Source organism: Pipistrellus hanaki, assembly GCF_964339955.1.
Source record: "Pipistrellus hanaki genome assembly, chromosome: 19".
NCBI lineage: Eukaryota > Metazoa > Chordata > Mammalia > Chiroptera > Vespertilionidae > Pipistrellus > Pipistrellus hanaki.
Genome location: NC_140521.1, coordinates 2,771,405 through 2,794,475, shown reverse-complemented (window position 1 = coordinate 2,794,475; position 23,071 = coordinate 2,771,405). Strand labels below are relative to the sequence as shown.

Here is a 23,071-nt window from a genome sequence, read left to right as displayed (position 1 = left end):
TATATATATATATATATATATATATATATATATATATATATATATATATATATATAGTGCATGGGTGGAGTCCAGCCAGCCTGGCCAGGGGGAGGGGACATGGGCAGTTGGCTGGCCTGCCTGCTGGTTGAACTCCTGGTCGAGGGGACAATTTGCACATTAGCCTTTTATTCTATAGGATATACACTGAGTGGCCAGATTACTATGTGTTCAGAGATCATCATAACCTGGCCACTCAGTGTATATGCTATATAGGGAGTAGAAGTAAAAAAAAAAAATGTTAAAAAAAAAAAGATAATCTCCAACCCAAATTGCTCATAGTTCTTTTCCGTTTAATATATTTTTATTGATTTCAGAGAGGAAGGGAGAGGGAGAGAGAGATAAAAATATCAACGATGAGAGAGAATCACTGATTGGCTGCCTCCTGTGCATCATCCCCCACTGGGGATCATCTACAACCTAGCCACGTGCCGTGACCCGGAATCGAACCGTGACCTCCTGGTTCATAGGTCGACGCTCAACCACGGAGCCACGCCAGCCGGCCGGCCTCATAGTTCCCAGGGAAGGAATTCAGGCGTCGAAGGAGATGCGAGGGCCAAGGGCAGGAGATTCCTTTTCCTACTTCTGGGGTTTCCGCGACCTCTGCCTCTCACTTTGACCCTCGCTTCTTTCTCTTCTGCGACATTGGCCTCCTCCAAGGCTGTGCCTCTCATACCTTCCCTGATGTGACCGCAGCCTCTGAACCTTCCCCCAAAATCTTCCTCCTTCTCTACTCGCTACTGTCAGGGTCAGGGGAGCTAATGATCCGTGTCTGGCGGGAGGACGGGACAGACGTAGGCGAACGCGGAGGGTCCGAGGTCTCTGCGCAGGGACGCAGCACCTAGATGGGGGTGAGCTCCTCCTCGTACTTCTGCATGCCCTTGTCCGGGAGTAGCACCTCCACCGTGAAGCTGACCTTCTTGGTGTGGACGTAGCTGTAGGTGTTGTCGAAGCGCAGGACGTCTGGGGGGGGGGGGGGACAGAGGGACAGGCAGGTGGCTGGAGGCCTGGCTTTGCACGCCTGTGTCCCTGCCCCCGCCGTGGGGGGCGGGCTGGCTGTGTTTTCCCTTCCTGCGTTTGCCAAGCCGAGCCACGTTCCCACCACTCCTGTTTCCTTCCCCATGGGAACTGCCACCCCTGAGCCGGGCCTGGACACCGACGCTGACCGCCTCCTGGCCCGTGTCCAGCCCGGCTCCAGTTGCAGCGGGAACAATGGCCACCGCATCCCATTGTGTCCGCACCTGGACGCTTGCGTCATGGGGGCCGGCGGGGGGCCATCGGGGAGCATCAGGGGCCGCCCAGCCCCTCCCTGGGGCTCTGGGACAGGCCTGCACATGCCCGCTGCTGCCCCACGGGCACCCCTACTAGCAGGGCTTGTCGTCTCTGCTTCCCGGGTGAGCAAGCCAAGGGCCCAGACAGGAAAGACGTTCGCCCCAAGGTACGCGGCGAGCACCAGGCTGAGGCGGCCTCCTGGCCCCACGCGCAGCTGTGTGGCTCTGTGCCCAGCCTCCTCCTGGGGGAGGGGCCCCTATCCCATCATCCCTTGCCTGTGTCCCATGAACCAAGGTTTCTCCACCCCTGTAGCGTCCGTGGGTCTCTTGGCTCTTGGTACACACAAGGGTGGACCAAGTGAGCAGCTTTCAACCCTGGCCAAAGGGTCCTGGGTTCGATTCTGGCCAAGGGCATGCGCACCTTGGTTGCAGGCTCCTCCCTGGCCCGGGCCTTGGTAGGGGGGCCCGTGCCGGAGGCAACCAATCAACCAATCAATGTGCTTCTCTCACATCCATGTTTCTCTCTCTAAAAAAAAAAAAAAATCAATGGAGCCCTAACCAGTTTGGCTCAGTGGATAGAGTGTAGGCCTGCAGACTCAAGGGCCCCCTGGTTCGATTCCGGTCAAGGGCATGTGCCTTGGTTGCGGGCACATCCCCAGTAGCATGTGTGCAAGAGGCAGCTGATCGATGTTTCTCTCTCATCGATGTTTCTAACTCTCTGTCCCTCTCCCTTCCTCTCTGTAAAAAAAAAAATCAATTAAAAACATTTTAAAAAATAAAATTAAAATTAAAAAAATCAATGGAAAAATACCCTTGGGTGAGGATTCGCCGAATGAGCAGCTTTGTGACTGAGTGGCGCTAACAGACGGCCTGAGCCTGGGGCAGGGGGCAGTGCCCCCTTTCCCCCTCTACACCCTGGGGCACGGGGCTTCAGCCCTCAGGAGCTGGGTGGGGGCCGGGGGGGGGCACTCACAGACGCCAGCCTCCGAGCAGGTGAGGCTGCCGTCCTCGGGCACCATGTGGGCGTTGTAGCGCTGGCTGGGCAGCACCTCGGCCATCTCGCCCGCCTTCTGCCGCTCCCCCATCTTGGTCTTCAGGAAGATCCCGAAGCCGATGTCCGCCCCGTCCGAGTAGAACTGCCACCTGGACATGGGGGTGGGGGGCGAGGGACAGGTTCCCGCTCCGTCTGAGGGGTCCCCCAGGGGCTGGCACCCCGCCGGGGGACGGGGAGAGGGGGGTGGGGGCCTGTCCCTACCTGAGGACACAGCCCGGGAACAGAATCTCGTACTCCACCTGGTGCGAGGACCCGCGGCTGATCTGCACTGAGTGCTCGTACTGCGTCTTCACCTGGTCCCTCACGTACAGGGACTTGGGGACCTCCCCGCCGTAGTTGATCTGCAGACATGGGGAGGGGACGGGCCTGGCTCCCGGCTTCCAGCCGTCGCGTGGTTCACGCTGGCCCATGGGCCTGAGACGCTTTCACCGCTTCCTGGAACATTCGGGCTCATCCTGTCCTCCCCCGCCCCGCCCCTGACCCTCCAGGCCGGGTCAGGGCCTCCTCTGGGAACTGCCTCTTCCAGCTCGGCATCCCTCTGGGCCGAAATGTCCTCGTTCCTCGTTCTGTTCCCCTGCACGGCCGCTGCCGCTGCTGCTGCTGCTGGAAGGCGGGGCTGGGCCCGGGCAGCACCACACCTCGCTCACCGGGGTCTCCCGTGAACATTTGTAGGGTGGATGCGTGGGTGAGGAGGCCACCCAGCTCTCCTCCCCTCCCCGCCCTGGCCCAGGGCTCTCTGTACCTTACTTAAGCATTTGGGGTTCCCGTCTGGGTCCGTCATGGTCCCCCCGAACTGGACAGGCAGTTCCTCGGGGCTGATGCTTTTCAGCAAACCTTCTTTCCAGTTCTCTGGGGTCAGGGGCGTTGAAGGACAGTTACTGGGCATGAAGGGAATCTGTCTCCCCAACACCCACTCCCACCGGGAGGGCCTGAGCTGGGCTGCCAGGGCCAGCGCCCCCGCCGCCCAGGCCTCAGGCTGCAGGAAGTCTTCCAGCGTCGCGTTGCTATGGAAACATGGTTCCCCGTGGCTGATGGGTTTGCACATTTTTGAGAGTCTCCCAGTCATTGAATAAGAGTTGTTTAACTGTCTCACAGAAATGTATCTTCTAGAAATAGCCCCAGCTGGCTTGGCTCAGTGGATAGAGCGTCAGCCTGTGGACGGAAGGGTCCCGGGTTCGATTCCAACCAGGGGCACACTCGATCCCCAGTAGGGGGCATGCAGGAGGTGGCTGATCAATGATTCTCTCTCATCATTGATGTTTCTCTCTCTTTCTCTCTCTCCTTCTCCCTTCCTCTCTGAAGCCAATAAAGAAATATTTTTAAAAAAGAAAAAACAAGAAATGTATCTTGTTTTTTTTTGTTTGTTTTTTTTACTATTCACACTGCTTTATAATCAACTTTTTAAAAAGCTTAATCAAATCATTTTTCATGGCTGCCCAGTAATGCAGGCATTATTTACTTATCCAGTCCCTTCTTGCTGAGCCTTCCTTCTCTGAATCACATCTCCTTTTCCTGCTCTTTTTCCTCATCTTCCTAAACTCAAATGACCTTTAGAAGTGTTGAGATGATGAGAGTTGAAAGGACACTGAGGCCGCCGGTAACCAAGAGGTTGACTAGCAACCAACTGAAACCAATAAGGTCCATCACAGGGAATACCAGTCACCAATCACAGGGAGCAAGGCAGAGGTAGCTGGGTGGTAGGCTCTACAGTGCGAGACCCACCTCCCCCTTGAGAAAGACAAGTCTCTGCCTCTCGGTGGTGTGTGGACATCTGGGTGGAGCGGTGGGCCCCCCTCCCTCCACAGCTCATGCACAAAGCTCAGGGGACGCAACCAGAGCTACTTACTTCCCAGCACTACGATCTTTCTGCGCGTGTCCTCGCTGAGGAAGGGCTTCATGAGGTTGTAGCCCACAGGGAACAGTTTGGTGGCTGGAGAGACACAAGCAAAGACCACGGGGAGAAAGAGCTCCATTGGCCCACCGTCTCCAGAACAGTCATAGCCAACAGCATGGAGGAATCGTGAACCATCCAGCCAACTGGTCAACCAACCAACGAGCAGCAACTAACCAACCATTCAATCAATCATTCAGTCTATCAACCAACCAATCAACCAACCCGCCAACAGATGTCCAATAAATTCACTGTCTAACCAGCCCACCAATCGCCCGCCGACCAATCAGCCAACCTATCTGATAGTCGAACAACCAATTAACACACCAGCTACTCAGCAAACCAACAAGCCAAGTAAACAAGCAGTTAATTGTCAAGCAAACCAACTAAACAACCAGCCAATTAACCAACCAACCAGCCAACCATCAAACATCCATCCATCCATCCTTCTCTCCACCCACTCTAATGACAACCACCCAAATACCCACGGGGCATCCACATGGCCCCAGGCTTCAAGGAGTGGAAAACCCAGCAAGAAAAACAGGATGAACACACACAAGACAACTGGTGGCCCCAGAAGGCAGCAGACAAGGAAGGCCAGAGGCAGTTTAAGAAGGGAGAGATCAATGAGGCGGGAGAGCTGAGGGGGGTAGGTGGGGGCTGGGGGAATTCCTGAAAGAGCTGGTGCTGGAGCTGCCTCCTGGCGCCGTAAGGCCAACCACAGAAGCTTCCATGCAGGGAGCCCTTCCTTGGTGCCCAGCACTCGAAGTGATTTGTATGCAGTCCAGCCATCAACCTGCCTCCCTGCAACCCGGGGAAGGAGGCAGGAGGCACTGTTCTCATCCCCAAGGGTACATACAGATGAGGAAAAAGAGAGGTCGCTGGCCACACACCTTTCAAAATGAACAGGCTCTTCAGCGTCTCCGGGTAATTCTCTTCAAGGAGGCTAAAGAACTGTGGGACCAAGAGAGACCCCCTCAGAGCCCGCCCCTCATCTTCCCCGACCCCCATTGCCTTTGCAATCCAGAGAGCTGCAGGAGGGGGCGGTCCCCTGCTTTCCATCACCTCCACTGGCCTCTACGTCTCACCTCAGACTACGGCAGCCATGTCATAATAACCACGTAAAGTAAGATTACAGTAATGACAGTATCGTAATACTCATGACCACTACTTACTACATGCTCGGTGTTTTTGCAAGCACAGGGTATACACTTTACATATTCACTCGCCGGAGTGTCCGGGTATCCCTCCAAAATGCAGACTATCGTTGTCCCCAATTACGTGCTCAATTCACGGAGCTGGGGGTGACGGGGCTGGGAGGGCCTTGGAGGAAACGGGCTCCTGTGGTCTCAATAGTGTTGTCCCCAAGGCCTGTTGGGCGGGGCCTCCTGGGAAGCACGTCTCTGGGTCCTGAGTCACGTGATGGGGCCCCGGAAGGCTACCACCTTTTACCAAATCCCGGCTGTGAGTGAGCAGCCAGGCCACGGCGAGCCGAGCTGGTCATTAAACCACAAGGGAACTTCTCCTCACCTCCTGGTACACATCCACCAGCGGCTTCCAGAAGTGCTTCAGTCCCAGGCCCTCGCAGTCAAATATCATCACGATGGTATCAACCCTCTTCCCCAGCTGCAAGGCAGAGAGCGAGGACCAGTTACCAGGTGCAGGGTGCAGGCTCGGGTCTTGGGGCACCGTGACGCTAGCATATGGCACCTCAGGGTTCCTCCCAGCCCCCTCCTCCGCCCCGCCCCGCCCCACCCCGCCCCGCCGGCCTCACCCGCTCCGTCTGCAGGTCACACTCGCGCAGGATGCGCTCGCGGTCCTTCATCTTGGCCTTGAGCAGGTCCTGCTTGGTGACCGAAAAGAGCAGGCCCTTGGGGTCCATGGGCCCGGCGATGTCGTACCACACGGGGCAGCCGTCCCGGTCGTAGCCACACATGCCCCCTGGCATGTACTTCTGGACCACCTGGGACCACGTGGAGAGAGACGCCAAACGTGGCAGGTACACCTCCCCGGGGACCCCCGGCTAGGTGGACCTGCGTGCAGGCTGAGAACCCTGAGGGCCTGCAGGGGAGGGCCCACTCATCCATCTGCCCATCCATCCATCCATCCATCCATCCATTCATCCATTCATCCATCCATTAACTGATCCATCCATCTATCCACCCATCCATCCATCTATCCATCCATCCATCCATCCATCCATCCATCCATCCATCCATTAACTGATCCATCCATCCATCCATCCATCCATTAACTGATCCATCCACCCATCCATCCATCCATCCATCCATCCATCCATCCATCCATTAACTGATCCATCCATCCATCCACCCATCCATCCATCCATCCACCCATCCATCCATCCATCCATTAACTGATCCATCCATCTATCCACCCATCCATCCATCCACCCATCCATCCACCCATCCATCCACCCATCCATCCATCCACCCATTAACTGATCCATCCATCTATCCACCCACCCACCCAGCAGGTACACAGCAAAGCCAGGGCCTGGCCGGCCCGAGGCCTCTGGGACCCTAAGTTCTGTCCCTGACATCTCCCACATCCCTTTTCATTGAGGGACAAGTCATTGGAAACACGGATATATTATATAAACATGGATATATTATATAAACATGGATATATTATATAAACATATATATATATCATTGATTTTTCACAGAGAGGAAGAGAGAGGGACAGCAGAGTTAGAAACTTCGATGAGAGAGAAACATCGATCAGCTGCCTCTTGCACATCCTCCACTGGGGACATGCCCGCAACCAAGGAACATGCCTTGACTGGAATCGAACCCGGGACCTTTCAGTCCGCAGGCCAACGCTCTATCCACTGAGCCAAATCGGTCTCGGCGGGAAACATGGATTCCGAAGGTCAACCGACCTGCTTCACATACAGACACTGCTGCGGCCCGGCTCTGCAGCCCCAAGCCAGTGCCCCGCCCCGCTCTGAGCACCATGCCTCCTCCTCTGCTGTCAAACGGCTTAGAAAGTTCCTCCCTCGTGGGATTGTTGGGGACAGTCCCCAGATCATGTCGGCAAAGCCCAGCGGCTGGTCTAGAGCTCTTACTCCATCCAGGAACCTATGGCCATTGCCAATGTCCTTCCCACCCGGACAGGGTGCTCTGAGCGCGGCCCCAGGGGTGAGGGCGCGGGAGCACAGGCTCACTGGGGTGGTCCTGGACTCACAGCCCTGAGGTCAAACCCCAGCCCCACCTCGGGGTGGAGGGCCTTTGGGTAAGCTGCTTAATCTTGGCCGGGCCTCAGTGTGCTGGTCTGTAAAATGGGACCATAGGACCCACCCCACAGGATTGTGATGATCCAACGAACTCACGCAGGTAAAGGCTTGACCCCCAGGCCTGGACCCCGTAAGCCCCTGGAGGCCCTATTCAAAATGGTCCCGGGAGAGGGACCTGCAGGCCCAGGAGCTTCCACAGGTTCCCAGGGCTCCCCGCCCTCCACTCACGCCCCAGGGACCCCCGAGGCGGCGTGGGGCTCGGTCGCAGGTTTGGGAAAGACCCGGGTGTGAGGGGGAGGCGCCGGCTCACCTCCGGAGGCTGCCAGTCGAGGATGTGGTCGATGTCCATGGCCTTCCGGAACTCCATGTGCTGGAAGGGAGGGCAGCGGTTAGGAGGGGGCGGGCAGCAGGGGCCGGGGGCGTGCGTGGCCCCCACGAAGCCCCTCCCCAGTGCCCAGCGGGGGCGGGGGCCCACCTTGCGGAGCATGGCCTCTGCCTTCTCCAGGTCGAAGCTCCGGGCTGCGGGGAGAGGGGGAAGGGGTGAGCGGGGCAAAGACTGCCTTGGGGGTGCCCTGTCCTGCCCCCCCTCACCCTGACCTCCCCTGAGCCTGGGCGTGTGGAGCGGGGGAGGTGCTCGGAGCCTGAGGGCCGGGCCCCCACCGTCCTGGAGCCGTTGGGACCAGGTCCCCGCGCCGCCCCTCACTCTGCGCCTTCCCGCCTCTGCCCTCACCTCGGAGCCAGCGCAGGAGGAAGTGGTCGTCGGGGTTGGGCAGGGCAGGCAGCAGGTCCTGGACGTTTTCTCGGAACTGGGGAGGGGGATGCGGGGTGAGGTTAGACGGCTCCCGCCTGAGGGGCCTGGGAGGCTGGCGGGAGGGGCAGCTTTCAGGGAAAGCGCTGGGTCTGGCTCCTGACGGAGAAGAGGTCAGGCTGGAGCCGGGCCCCACACACCGACCGGACGGACGGACGTGGTGCTGGCCCCTCACCCCCTGACCCTGAAGGGCCGATGTCAGCGTGGACCTGACCTTGGGAGAGTGGCAGCACAGAGCCCCTGTCGAGGACATGCCGAGCCCACGGAGCAGGGCAGGGTGGAGCCACGGCCCCTCCTCCCCCCCAGCCCTCTCCCCGGGCTCACCCTGGCCAGGGCCTCCGCCTGCTTGGGGCTCAGGTCTCCGACGCGGCCGCTCATGGTGCCTTCGAGGCCGGAGGAGGAGGAGGAGGAGGAGGAGGAGGAGGAGGAGGAGGGACCAGTGTGGGCAGCGGCCGAGCCTGGTGTGGGGCCCTGAGCCCGCGGGCCTTTTGTCCCCTTCCCTGGGTGTGGCTCCGAGCTCGTCCTCCTCCCCCTCCTCCTCCTCCTCACCCCCCCCCCCCACAACCGTCGAGTGGCACCTTACATAACTGGGATTAGGTGAGGTCGGGTTTTGGCTCGGGGCCAGGTCCGAGGGGCAGGCGGGCATGGAGGCTGGGAGGGGATGAGGCCTGGGCCCTAACAGAACCCCCATCCAGGTTCCCAGGCCTGCAGGGGCCCCGGTCCCGGGCGGAGAAAGAGGGGGACTACAGGGAGAGCGGGGCCCGCACCCTGTCCCTTCCAGCCTCAGTTTCCCCGTGTCCCTGAGGAAGAGGCTTGGCAGGCAGGGCCCTGCAGGTCACCACCAGCCCCGCTCAGGCCGGGAGGGGTCGGGGACGTGGTCCGTTTGTCTGGGGAGGAAGCATGTGTCCTTCAGGGACACGGAGAGACTGGCGGGGGCAGAAAGACAGAATCCGAGGGTCCTCGTTGACGGCTTGTTCTCTCCAAAGGGCCTATGCACCGAAACCAGTTTGGCTCAGTGGATAGAGCGTCTGCCTGCGGACTGAAGGGTCCCAGGTTCGATTCTGGTCAAGGGCATGTACCTTGGTTGCAGGCACATCTCCTGTAGGGGGTGTGCAAGAGGCAACTGGTTCCCTTCCCCCACCCCTCTGTGCTCTCTCGGGCCCTTTGGGTGGTGGTGTGGGGTAGTTCTGGGCACCTCCCTTCTCTGGGCCCTGACCGAGGTGGGTCCAGAGGAGGAGGGCCCGGTGGCATCTCCCTCTGTGTGGGGGTGCCCGCCCCACACCCCCAGGGGCGGTTAGATAAGCTCCACACCCGGCCCTCCCCACACCACATTCCAGCTCTCTCTGCCCGCCACACCCACTTCCTGCGGCGGCAGCCACAGAGATTGGGTTCCCGCTGCCCGCTCCCAGCCCTAATCCTGCTGTTTCTCACCGGTCTCCTCTCTCGCCCTAATCCCTCTCCGGGGGGCCGGAGCGGGGGGGGGGGGGGGGGGGGCAGCTACTGCTGGGGGCCTCAGGGGCTGGGCAGGCAGAGCCAGGGGGAGGGTGGGGGGTCCTCTCAGAGACACCCCTACAAAGTGCTTTTCCAGGTTCATAGGTTGATGCTCAGCCACTGAGCCAAGCCGGGGCGGGGCAGGGAGCCGGGGGACTCAGAAAAGTGTCTCTCTCTCGGACCTTCCACTTCTTCGACCCTCTGACTGTGGACCCACAGCCACGCCCCGCCTTCCCTGGGAGGGCTCAGCCTCTGCCTGAAGCCTAGCACTCAATAAAGTGTCCAAAGCAAGCGTGTCAGACTCAAAGGCAAACACAAAGGTCCCAGGTTCGATTCCGGTCAAGGGCATGTACCTTGGTTGCGGGCACATCCCCGGTGGGGGGTGTGCAGGAGGCAGCTGATTGGTGTTTCTCTCTCATTGATGTTTCTAACTATCCCTCTCCCCTCCTTTCTGTGAAAAATCAATACAAATTTTTTTTTTTTTTAAGAGAGAGATAAAAACATCCATGATGAGAGAGAATCATTGACTGGCTGCCTCCTGCACGCCCCCCCTGGGATCAAGCCCGCAACCCAGGCATGTGCCCTTGACTGGAATCGAACCCGGGACCCTTCCGCCTGCAGGCTGACGCTCTATCCACGGAGCCGCACCAGCCAGGGCCTGTCTGTTTTCTTGACAGGTGAGGCCAAGGGTTTCCAAGCACCTCGCCTTGAGTACGAGCTCTGACCTGTGGCCTCCGGCCAAGGTCTTGCCATTCTTTCCCGACAAACAACAGACCCGGTTGCGTAACCTGCGTGGCGACGGGGGTTCACAAGCAACGAAGGGTCCCCGGCCGCCCACAAATAACACACATCGTCCCGCTGATACCGGCGTCGCCCGAGAGCCCGCCCGGCCTTCCTCCGGCCTCAGACCCCACGGCCTCCCCACCCCATTCCTGTCTGGGAGCCCCTCCCCTCCCCTACACACACACACACACACGTGCTTCAGCCCTCCCTCCGGGGCTCCCTCCCGGGCTCCCTCCCGTGGGCAAAGCACCTCCGACCCCCCCACTGGGTTCCTTGGCCGGAGACTCCCCCAGACTTTGGCTCCTGCCCCTCCCCGCACAGCAGTGGGGACACGCTCCCTCGGGGATGGGTCACGACTGCCTCTTTGAACACAGGCACCCCCTTTCCTGCCCGGGGGGTCCGGCCAGCCCGGAGCCTGGTGCCCCGGGCCCGGCGTGCCTGGCGCCGGACAGACGCTCCATACACGGTGATGAACAAATGGGAGAACAAGGAAACCAACGTGGGCCGGCCAGGGCCTCCCAGAGCTGCTTCCTTTTTTGAAAAAATATATTTTTATTGATTTCCTCGAGGAGGGGAGAGGGAGAGAGAGGAAGAGAAACATCCACGATGAGAGAGAATCGTGGGTGGGCTGCCTCCTGCACGCCCCACACGGGGGCTGGAGCCCCCAACCCAGGCCTGTGCCCTGACCGGGAATCGAACCGTGACCTCCTGGTTCCTAGGTCAATGCTCAGCCACGGAGCCACGCCGCCGGGCTAGCCCCCTTCCTTGCTTTTCGGGGAGGAGGGGGGGTTGTGAAGGTGGAAGTCACCCATCGTGAGCCTCTGTCATAGCAACAGGCGGGCCCGGCAGAACCTGGCGAAGGTTCCCCCAGGGCCGGTCAGGGGCCCTCTCTGGCCTGCCCAGGGCAGACAGCGGGCGTGGCTCTGGGATGCCGAGGGCCCCGGGTTCTCCAGACGTGGCTGCATCTGCGGGGCTGCACGGAGGGTGGCCCCGTGGGGCCGCCAGGCGGTGGGAAAGCCCCCTCTGAGGCGCGGGAACAGCCCTGGGACGCGCCATCCCGTGGTGTCCGCTGGCAGCCAGCCTCAGCCAGCTCCCCGGGGCCGGCAAGCAGCCTCCTTCCTCACCAGACCACCCGCACGCCCGGTCTGCTTCCCAGAGCCTCAGCGCTCCTGTGCAGACTCTCAAACCTCCCGCTTGGCCCTGCCCGTCCGGCCGAGCCCCTTCCTGCAGAGACCGCGGCCGCCCCGTCCTGAGGGCCTGAAGCTGTGCTCCCTGCCAGGCCGGGGCTCAGGCCGCCAAGCCCAGATGTGCGTGATCCTCAGCGGATGCTGGTTCGTCCTCGGGTCTAACCCCCGTCCTCGGCAGACAGGTGATGAGACGCCGTCCGAATCCTCAGGGGGGTCTGCACGCCTGCGTCCCCTCCCTGCCAGGTGTGCCCGGGGGAGCGGAGAGGGTGAGGCGAGGGGAGTGCCCCCTGGGTCACCTCCAGCAGCCCTGCCTGGGGGGGCGGGGACGGGGCGTGGGTGCTGAGGGGGGTGGGGAGCCCAGGCGCAGAGCCGGCGGCGGGGTCTTCATGGAGCCGGGGATGGTGTTGTGGCCTCGAGACCCTGGATCTCCTCCTGGGAGGCCCTGTCGGGGAGCAGCACCTCCACGGTGTAGCTGACCTTCTTGGCGTGCACCAGGCTGTAGGTGTTGTCGAAGCGCAGGACGTCTGAGAAGGCGGAGAAGTAAGTCGTCAGGGTCAGGGTCAGGGTCAGAGTCAGGGTCACGGTTAGGGTCAGGATTAGGGTTAGGGTCAGGGTCAGGGTTAGGGTCAGGATTAGGGTCAGGTTCAGGGTCAGAGTCAGGGTGCAGGCCCAGTTTCCTAGGAAACTGGCCGCCCGTATGGATGGGGCTGGAGGGTCAGCCACTGCCCAGTCCCCCCACCCCCCTTTGCTCACAGACATCCATCTCTTTGGATGATGCTCGTGCTCATTAAAGAATTAAAAACAGCCTGGCTGGCCCTGGCCGGCTTGGTTCAGTGGATAGAGCGTCAGCCTGCGGACTGAAAGGTCCCAGGTTTGTTTCCGGCCAAGGGCACAGGCCTGGGTTGCGGGCTTGATCAATCCCCAGTAGGGGGCGTGCAGGAGGCAGCCAACCCATGATTCTCTCTCATCATGGATGTATCTATCCCTCTCTCCTTCTCCCTTCCTTTAAAATCAATAAAATGTACATTAGAGGGGGAAAAAAAAAGAAAGAAAGAAAGAAAGAAAGAAAGAAAGAAAGAAAGAAAGAAAGAATGAATAGCCTGGCAGGCAGGCGTTGCTCATTGGTTGAGCGGAGACCTATGAACCAGGAAGTCACAGTTCGATTCCCGGTCAGGGCACAGGCTCAGTCCCCCGTGTGTGTGTGTGTGTGTGTGTGTGTGTGTGTGTGTGTGTGTGTGGTGGGGGGGTCGGGGGTGAGCAGGGGGTGCAGGAGGCAGCTGATCAATGATTCTCTTATCATTGGTGTTTCCATCTCTCCCTCTTCTTTCCTTACTGAAATCAATAAAAATAAATAATAATAATAATAATAATAATAATAATAATGCCAAGAGAGAAGCCAGATTGGCCACACGTGTCAGCCCAGCCCTTCGCCAGGAGAAAGAAAACCGCCCTGGTGACACACACACACACACACACACACCCCTGGCTCTTACAGACGCCGGCCTGGGGGCAGGTGAGGCTGCCGTCCTCGGGCACCAGGTGGGCGTTGTAGCGCTGGCTGGGCAGCACCTCGGCCATCTCCCCTACCCGCTGCCGCTCCCCCTGCCTGGTCTTCAGGAAGACGCCGAAGCCGATGTCCGCCCCGTCCGACTCAAACTGCCACCTGCAGGGGACAGGGCCGCTGAGGACCGCCTGCAGGGGACAGGGCCCGCTGAGGAGCACCTGCTGGGGACAGGGCCCGCTGAGGACCATCTGCACGGGACAGGGCCCGCTGAGGAGCACCTGCAGGGGACAGGGCCCACTGAGGAGCACCTGCAGGGGACAGGGTCCGCTGAGGAGCACCTGCAGGGGACAGGGCCCGCTGAGGAGCACCTGCAGGGGACAGGGCCCGCTGAGGAGCACCTGCAGGGGACAGGGCCCACTGAGGAGCACCTGCAGGGGACAGGGCCCACTGAGGAGCACCTGCAGGGGACAGGGTCCGCTGAGGAGCACCTGCAGGGGACAGGGCCCGCTGAGGAGCACCTGCAGGGGACAGGGCCGCTGAGGAGCACCTGCAGGGGACAGGGCCGGCTCCTCCCGCTGTGCCCGGTGTGTGTGCCCACCGCCCTACCTGAGCACGCAGCCCGGGAACAGGATCTCCAGCTCCACCTGCAGTGAGGAGCCGCGGCCCACGGTGGCCGTGTGCTCGTAGGGCACCCGCACCCGGCTGTGCAGGTAGTAGCTCCTGGGCACTTCGCCCCCGTAGTTGATCTGAGGGTGAGGCTGGGTGAGTGCGGTCGCCACCATCGCCCTCCCTGCTCCCCCTCCTCCGGGCACCCCCCTACCTTGGTCAGGCACTTGGGGTTGCCATCAGGGTCGGTCAGGGTCCCCCCGAACTCCACAGGGAGCTGGTCGGGGCTGATGAACTTGGGCAGCTCTTGCTTCCAGTTGCCTGAGGGAGCACGAGGGGGGCTTGACACAAGGCAGAGGGGGCCAGGCCCTGGGAGGGACCCTGATGTGCTTGCCCCCGGGGCGCCTACTCATGAGAGCACCCGAGAGCGTGACATGGCCACCCAGGCTGGCGTCCGGGCCCAAAGCTTTGTCCTGAGTGTGCAAAAGCCAATGGAGTCAGACCAAGGTCAAGACCAATGGAGTTGGGCCAAGGTCAATGCCAATGGAGCCAGGTAAAGGTTAATGTCAATGGAGCTGGGCCAAGGTCAAGGCCTGGGTAAAGAGGATGAGCAGAGAAAAACAGAGATGTGACCACTGACCTCTGCTTTCTGGGCAGATGGGGAGATGGGCACAGCCAGGAGGCCACGTCACTCACCTCCCAGAATCACGATCTTCCGCCGCGTCTCCTCACTCATGAACGACTTGACCAAGTTGAAGGCCACAGGGAACAGCTTGGGGGCTGAGACACAGGGAAGTCCCTTGGGAAACTGGCCCAGAGAGGACTTGGGAATCGAGGTAAAGTTCCACGCGAGGGCGAGGGCCGGACGGGAATTAGGTCTGGATTCTGACTCTCCGTGCTGTGTGGCCTTCAGCTAGTTGCCCGCCCTCTCTGAGTGCTCGTGCTGCTAACTGTAACTACATAGACCGGAGGTTCCGCTTACGAGCGCAGGCCTAACGCTTGGCACAGAGCCTGGCTCTCCGCCCGCGGCTGGCTTCCCTGTTCAGCGGCAGGAGTGCTGATTCCCCAGCAGCCGCCTCTTCTCTTCCACACCCAGGGGTTCCCAGGTTGCCTTGGGGTCCTCTTGGGTGCAAGTAGGTGGGGCACCTGCCTTCGGCCTCAGGTCCCACCTGCATCACCCACACTCACGAGGACCCGTCTGAGGGTCAGGCTCTGTGCTACGCCTTCTCCACAGACGGTCTCATTTAGCCTCACAGCTGTCTCGCAGGGAAGGTGCCACCGCATCCCCATTTGACAGAATGGGAAAACTGAGGTTCAACAGGCTCGCTCCAAGTCACAGAGCTAGCTAGGTTGGAGGCCAAATCATCTGACCCAGAGCCCATACGGTGATTCCCCCGCAACCCCACCATTGTCACAGACAGGGGCCATTCCCGCCCAAAGTGTGTTCACCGAGCCCTGTGGTCCATAGACCTCCGTTACCGTCGCACACCCAGGTGAGTAAAGAAAGTAACAGCAAACATTTAGAAACTTACAACTTATTTGACATTGCTGCACAGGCTTTTGTATATCCCCGACATATCAGCCTGGGAAGCACTGAGCTTAAACATCCACACACCAAAAACAAAAAACAAACCAACAACAACAAACACCCAATCTTCACAAAGGATGGTTTCAGAAGCCCTGAACGTGGTGGCTTACCCATAGCCCCCTCCCCCCGCCCCCTCCTGCCTCCTCCACCCCCTCCCTGCTGCCCCATTAATCCTCACCTCGGACAATGATTAAATTCTTCAGTGTCTCGGGATAATTCGCTTCGATGATGGCGAAAAACTGTCAAGTCAAGAAGAGTCTGGCTGAGGCCACACCCCGACATTCCTGCCGGGATTGGTGGCCTCCGAGGCTGCGGGGACGAGAGCCCCCATCCCCCTCATCCCTAGTCCCTCCCCCCACCCTTCCCATGAGCATCCACTACGTCCTCTGTGCTACTCCTGCTCGCCTTTCTCCTCGCAGGGGGTGCCCCAGGTCGGCGTCTCTGACTGCTCTGTGGGACCCCTGGGCGGGGGTAGGGATGGGGTTCCCCCTCCTCCGTGGGCTGAAGCGGGTGTGGGCAGTGGCTCCCTAGGGGCCTCGAGCCGGCCGCTTACCTTACCTGCTGGTAGACCTCCACCGCTGGCTTCCACAGGTGTTTCAGGCTCAGCCCCTCCAAGTCAAACACCATCAGCACCGTCTCGATCTTCCTGCCCAGCTGCATGGGGCGGAGCAGGCGTAGACAGTGAGTGGCCGAGGATGAGGATCTCTGAACGCATAGTAACCTGGCCACTAGTGTGTGTGTGTGTGTGTGTGTGTGTGTGTGTGTATTAGAGGCCCGGTGCATGAATTCATGCATGGGTGGGGTCTGGCCAGCCTGGCCAAGGGGAGGGGACATGGGTGGTTGGCCGGCCTGCCTGCTGGTCGAACTCCTGGTCGAGGGGACAATTTGCATATTAGCCTTTTATTCTACAGGATACACACCGAGTGGCCAGATGATTATGCGTTCAGAGATCATCATCCTCTGGCCACTCAGGGTAGGTCGGACAAGAGGAGATGGAGGCCACAGAGACCTGGGCCCGGCTCCTACCTTCCTGCCTCCCCCGCCCTGGCTGCCCGCAGTGTTTTCCAAGCAGATGCACCTGCCTCGGCTCTGAGACGATTTAAGATACATGTAAACCCTGCCATGAGTTAGCTGTGGGATTAAAAATTGTTGCTCCTGCTCTGGCTGGTTTGGCTCAGTGGATAGAGCTTCGGCCTGCAGACTGAAGGGTCCCAGGTTTGATTCCAGTCAAGGGCATGCACCTTGGTTATGGGCACAACCCCGGTGGGGAGTGTGCAGGAGGCAGCTGATTGATGTTTCTAACTCTCTATCCCTCTCCCTTCCTCTCTGTAAAAAAATCAATAAAAAATATACATTTTAAAAATTACCGCTCCTTAGTCACTGGGCACCTTCGGAGACAACAGCATACACTGCGTTGACCAGTGTCTGCAGTCCCACCGCTGTGTCCAAGCCGGCGCTGTGCTGTGGGCGGGCTGTGTGGCCTCGAGTTCACAGGTCGACCCTCAACCACTGAGCCGCACCGGCTGGGCCTGGTGCCACCTTTTAGACAAGAGTGGGTCTAACCTGACCCCCTTCCCCATCCCTTCCCCTGCCCCCCAACGCTCCCCAGCCCCTGGCCCTGGCCCCTCACCTTCTTTCCATATATATAATATATATATATATATATATATATATTATTGATTTTCCACAGAGAGGAAGGAAGAGGGATAGAGCGTTAGAAACATCAATGAGAGAGAAACATTGACCAGCTGCCTCCTGCACACCCCCTATTGGGGATGTGCCCGCAACCAATGAACATGCCCTTGACCGGAATTGAACCTGGGACCTTTCAGTCCGCAGGCCGACGCTCTATCCACTGAGCCACACCGGCTTCCGCCGGCCCCTCACCTTCTGGCTCTGCAGCTCGCACTCCTGCAGCAGCCGCTCGCAGACCTTGATGCGCTTGCGGATCAGCTCCTGCTTGGAGGCGGACAGGAGCAGCCCCTTGGGGTCCAGGCCCCCGATGATGTCGAACCACACGGGGCAGCCCTCGTAGTCGTAGCCACACAGGCCGCCCGAGTCGTAGCGCTGGACCACCTGGGCGAGGGGCCTGCTCAGCTCGGCCCCTTCCCGCCCCCGCCCCTGCCCCCCTCCTCGGGCCACGTCCCTGTGCCATCAGGCAGCTGGACATGGGCGGGGGGGAGGAGGGGAGAAGGGGAGCGGGAGGGGGTGGCCACACGGCCTGGGGGGTAGGGTGGGGCTCACCTCTGAGGGCTGCCACGTGAGGATGTGGTCCAGGTCCTGCTGCTTCCGGAACTCGATGTGCTGGGGGGACAGGGCGGGACTGGAGGCTGCGAGCCCCGAGGGTCCCTCTGCTCCCCAAGGCCCTGCCGCCGCGTCCCCCCGGGCTCTGCCCACACTGAACGGGGTGGAAGGGGGAACAGGGGAGGGGGGAGGCACCAGGAGCAGGACGGCGGGGGGCCTGGGTCCGGTGCCGAAAGGGATCCGAGGGGGGTGGGGGGAGAAGACAGCAGGACGGGGCGAGGGTCCCCCGCTTTGTGGCCGATCCCTGGGGAGCCGCGTGGGGGAGGCGGCGAGCGCGGGGAACGGGCCTCACCTTCCGGAGCATGTCCTCTGCCTTCTTCAGGTCAAAGTTTCTGAGCTGCGGGGAGAGGCGAGGTCAGAGGGCGCGTGGGGCCGGATATAAAACACGCTTTTCTCTGAAAACCCATGAGGACATTGGGGGGGGGGGGGGCCTGTCTGTCCCTGACACCCCAAGGGTACACGGTGTGGAAAGTCTGGGAACATGGGAGGGTCCAGAAGGCTTTGGAGAAAGTCTTTATCTTGGTTTGCAGGACATTTTATTTTTTTAAAAAATATATTTTATTGATTTTTCTACAGAGAGGGAGAGGGATAGAGAGCTAGAAACATCAATGAGAGAGGAACATCGACCAGCTGCCTCCTGCACACCCACCACTGGGGATGTGCCCACAACCAAGGTACATGCCCTTGACCGGAATCGAACCTGGGACCCTCCAGTCCGCAGGTCGATGCTCTATCCACTGAGCCAAACTGGTTTCAGCTGCAGGACTTTTTAAACTCTTCATTCTAGATGTTGGTCTCACCCTGAACCGGCGGCTCAGTTGGTTAGAGCATCGTTCAGATATGCCGGGGGCTGTGGGTTCGATCCCCGGGTGAAGAGCTTGGGTTTTGGAGTCAGGATGATTCGGGCTTGAAGTCTAGTTTTGTCCTTTTTAAATATATATTTTATTGAGTTTTTTACAGAGAGGAAGGGAGAAGGATTGAGAGGTAGAAACATGGATGAGAGAGAAACATCGATCAGCTGCCTCCTGCACATCCACTACCGGGGATGTGCCCGCAACCAAGGTACGTGCCCTTGATGGGAATCGAACCCGGGACCCTTGAGTCCCCAGGCCGACTTGCTATCCACTGAGCCAAACCGGTTTTGTCCTTTTATTTGCTGTGCGACCTTAAGCAAATAGCTTACCTTAGTTTTATAATCAATTAAATGGGAATAATATATTTGTTTTTGTTAACCCTCACCTGAGGATAAGAGAGAGAGAGAGAGAGAGAAAGAGAGAGAAACCTAGATGTGAGAGAGGTGCACTGATTGGTTGCCTACCACATGCACCCTGATCAGGGCCAGCAATCAAATCTGCAACCTAGGTACATGCCCTTGACCGGGAATCGAACCCACAACCTCTGATGCACAAGCCGGGGCCCTGACCCACTGAGCCACCGATCAAGGCAGGAATAATACCTTTTGCAGAGTTACCCAAGGTGCTTGCCACACGACCAAAGTGCTTGCCACATGACCTGGCTCACAGTCAATTCTCACTGCCTGGCAGACAGTGTGGTGGTTACTGATTTTGGATAAAATTGCTCTGAGACGGCTGGCTCATGGGGAATTCGCCCTGGGATGGGCCTTCGGGGAGACACGGGGTCAGAGGTGAAGGAGCCCGAGATACCACAAGGCCTCCTCTGCCCTGGCCGGGACCCCCCTCCAGAGAAAACCCACCAAGGCCGCCAGCTCTGCCCCGAGGATCAAGTTCAAACCCTGTCCCCCGGGGCATGCTGAGCCGACGTCGCTGTGGCTGTTATTCTAACCGCGTTGCCCTGGCTCAGCCATTCCTGGGAGAAACTCCCCCGCCTCTCATGACGTCCGCGTCCTGGCCTGTGTGCTCGGTGCCAGGTTCTCGACGGGGACACACAGCCTGGTCTCCAGGGACCTGGAGACGGGCCCGAACGCAGGTGCCGGAGACCGTGGTCAGAGGTCTGGCTCAAGGCCTGGCCAAGCCCGCCATCCCAGGACCTTCCGAGGGAGGTGCTGACTGGGACCTCACCTCGGCCCCCTGCCCACCGGTGCCAGGCTCTCCACCCTCTCCCGTCACACTCACAGCCACCCCTGGGGGCGGCCTCGCCCCACATGTGAGATGAGGAAACAGAGGCTCCGGGGGTGTTCTGTGCCATGCCCGTCGCAAGGGGAGCTCAGATTCTAGCCCAGAGGAGGCTGGCTCCAGAGCCTGGGTTCTTTTTTCCTTTTTTAAACACACTGAGTGGCCAGACTATGATGATCTCTGAACGCATATCCTATAAATATATATATATATCTTATATAATAAAAGTGTGTATATCCTATGTAATAAAAGGCTAATATGCAAATTGTCCCCTCAACCAGGAGTTCAACCAGCAGGCAGGCCGGCTAACTGCCCGTGTCCCCTCCTCCTGGCCAGGCTGGCTGGATGCCATCCATGCACGAATTCATGCACTGGGCCTCTAATACACACACACACACACACACACACACACACACACACACACTTAGTGGCCAGATTATTGTGTGTTCAGAGATCATCATAATCTGGCCGCTCAGTGTATATTTTTATTGATTTCAGAGAAGAAGGGAGAGGGAGAGAGAGAGAGAAACATCCATGATGAGAGAGAACCATGGATCGGCTGCCTCCTACACACCCCCGACTGGGGATCGAGCCCACAACCGGGGCCTGGGCCCTCACCGGGAATCGCACCCTCACCTCCGGGTTCCTAGGCCGATGCTCCACCACAGAGCCACGACAGCAGGGCTCAGAGCCCGTGTTCCTTACCGCCCTGCCCCCAAAGCCCCCCACCCCCCTCCCGAGGCCCTCACCTCGCAGCCAGCGCAGGAGGAAGTGGGCATCGGCCTTGGGCAAGGTGGGCAGCAGGTCCTGGAGGTTGTCCTGGAACTAAGGGGGGGGGCATATGGTTGTCAGGGGGGCTGCCATAACCCCATCCCCATCCCCGACCCCGTGCACCTCCGTCAGCCAGTCAGCCCTGCCCGGGGACCCTGCCCGGGGACCGCACAGTCCGCAGCCGCCGCCTGTATCGTTTCGCCACCTGGGAACGGACCACACCCACCCCTCCCGCCCCACGTGGCAGGGAGACCTGTGTCCTTCTCACACCCGGGGGATCCCTGTCCCCCAGGACCCTCCCTCTGTCAGTCCGAGGGGAGACCCTGCCGTTCCTCTTTCTGCAAAGACCCCGGGTGAACTGGACGCGGGCCAACCAGAACATCCTAGGAGTGCTGCCCCTGATGCTGCGTCTATGATTTGAAATATGTTTTCATCGACGTCAGAGAGGAAGGGAGAGGGAGAGGGAGAGATAGACTCATCGATGGTGAGAGAGAGCCATGGATCGGCTGCCTCCCTGCACGCCCCCTCCTGGGGATGGAGTCCGAAACCCAGGCATGTGGCCTGACCGGGAATCGAACCGTGACCTCCTGGTTCGCAGGTCCCCGCTCAACCACTGAGCCCCGGCAGCTGGGCTCCTTTTCCTTAATTTTACATAACGGTAACACTAAGTATACTCTCCTTAGGTTTCCACCCAAAAGCCGGTGTACGGTCCCTCCTAGGGTCTTAGGGGCCTGGCTTCTCTGAGACCATTGCCAGAGGGGGAGGGGGAGGGGGAGAGGAAGGGGAGGGGAGGGGAGGGGAAGGGAGGGGGAGGGCTCATGGGGGGACCCGCTGTCTTTCCGGTGAGGACCCTGCCTTCACCTGGGACCCTCTGCTCCTGGAACCTCCTCCTTCCCCTGGGGATCCCCCCGGGGGCCCCCACCCTTCACCTGGCACCCATCTCTCCTCTGGGAGGAATTCACTCCGGCCCCTCCTTCCCCAGGGGCCCCCAGGTCCTTGGAGGGGAGGAGCCGGGCTGCCCTTCCCTGCCCCAGTGCCAGCCAGGGCTGTGCCCTCCCCCTCCCTCCCCCTCTCCCCCCCTGCCCTGGGGCACAGCTTCCAGCATCTGGTCCCCTGCAGACCCCATTCCTGCTGTGGCCCCTCAGGCCTGGACGAGCCCGGTGCGGCCTACACCCCATGGGCTCTCGGGAGAGCACCCCATTCCTCCATCCCCCCTTTCATGAAAACACTGGCAGCCTCGAGAGGCGGCGTGGGCCCCGGTGAGTCACAGAAGCCAAACACATGTCGCAATCAAGGCGGGCCATCTGGGAGTCTGTTTGCCCTGAACTGCCCAGAAGCAGGACTGCAGAGGGGGCAGCAGAGGGGGCAGGGACCCCCTCCCCTTCCCTCCCCTTCCCGCCCCCCACCCCCAGCGGGGAGCAGGCGCCAGGGGGCTCTGTGGCCTGGGAGCAGCAGGCGTGGGAGCTGGGTGGGGCCTCGGGTGGCCCAGATAAGGGCTCCTGTCCCCCGTCCTGTGCACAGCAGCCGGAGCTCCAGGCACAGGTGCCCACGGAGGGACAGGCCGCTCTCCAGGGTCCCCTTTCCCCTCCGGGCAATAGGGCCTCCGGCATCAGACGGCAATAGGGCCTCCGGCATCAGACGGCGAGGCAGGGGCAGGGGCAGGGAGGGGGGCGGAGACCAGCCTCCCAGCCCGGGCCCCCAAGAAGCTCACCCTGGCCAGGGCCTCCTGCTGCTGGGGGCTCAGGTCCCCGACGCGGCCGCTCATGGTGCCCGGGCGCCGGCCTCTGCTGCTCCGGGTGCTCCCGGCGCCGGCTCCTGGCCCTCAGGTCCGAGGCTGGCCCGCCCCCGACGGGAGAGCCCCGGCCGCCCCGCCCCGTCTGTCCCGCCCTCTGGGGTGTCTGCCATCGGCTGTCCCCAAGGTGCACCCTGGCGGGGCCAGGAGGAAACCGCCCCCTGAAGCAGACGGCACTGAGACAGCCAGCACCCCCAGCTCCAGGCCTCCTCTGCCCAGGGGCTCCCGCTGGCTCCCACAGGAATGGGGGGGGGCACCAAGGACACCAGCCAGTTTCAGGGATCCCCTCCCGGCAAAGACGGGGCGCTTTTAGGAACGTGGTTCAGCCCTCGAGGTGGCCCCTGGGGCCTTTCTCCCCAAGGGCCCCCCCCATCCGCTCCCCCCCAGACCCCGAAGGCAGGCTCCACCCTGGCCGTGCTCCCCCGCTGATAGGAGAGGCCTCTGTCAAAGGGCTGCAGCCTGCAAGGTGGCCAGGAGGATTAGCTGGGTGCCTGCCGCCGGGGCTGGCCTGGCCGGGCACACCGGTGCCCGCAGGCTGGCAGGGGCCTTGCTTCCTGTCAGCAGAGCAGCGAGCTGCTGCGGTGAGATGGGGGGGTGGCTCCTCCTGAGTTCTGGGGAGGATCTGCAGCCCAA

The 23,071-nt window shown here is 60.4% G+C and overlaps 1 protein-coding gene across 1 annotated transcript; it reads right to left on the bottom strand.

Annotated features, from left to right (window-relative positions):
* Positions 1-319: 319 nt before the first annotated feature.
* Positions 320-22,522, bottom strand: LOC311613978 (uncharacterized protein). Its single transcript, XM_084868464.1, is given in 25 exon segments — positions 320-921; positions 923-1,002; positions 2,284-2,453; positions 2,566-2,705; positions 3,107-3,213; positions 4,211-4,294; positions 5,149-5,209; positions 5,786-5,881; positions 6,030-6,218; positions 7,822-7,881; positions 7,987-8,030; positions 8,242-8,317; positions 8,644-8,790; positions 12,168-12,304; positions 13,274-13,443; positions 13,891-14,030; positions 14,105-14,211; positions 14,587-14,670; positions 15,657-15,717; positions 16,037-16,132; positions 17,366-17,554; positions 17,723-17,782; positions 18,075-18,119; positions 20,626-20,700; positions 22,358-22,522. Coding segments are annotated over 25 exon segments (2,775 nt in total). The 5' UTR covers positions 22,412-22,522; the 3' UTR covers positions 320-618.
* Positions 22,523-23,071: the final 549 nt, after the last annotated feature.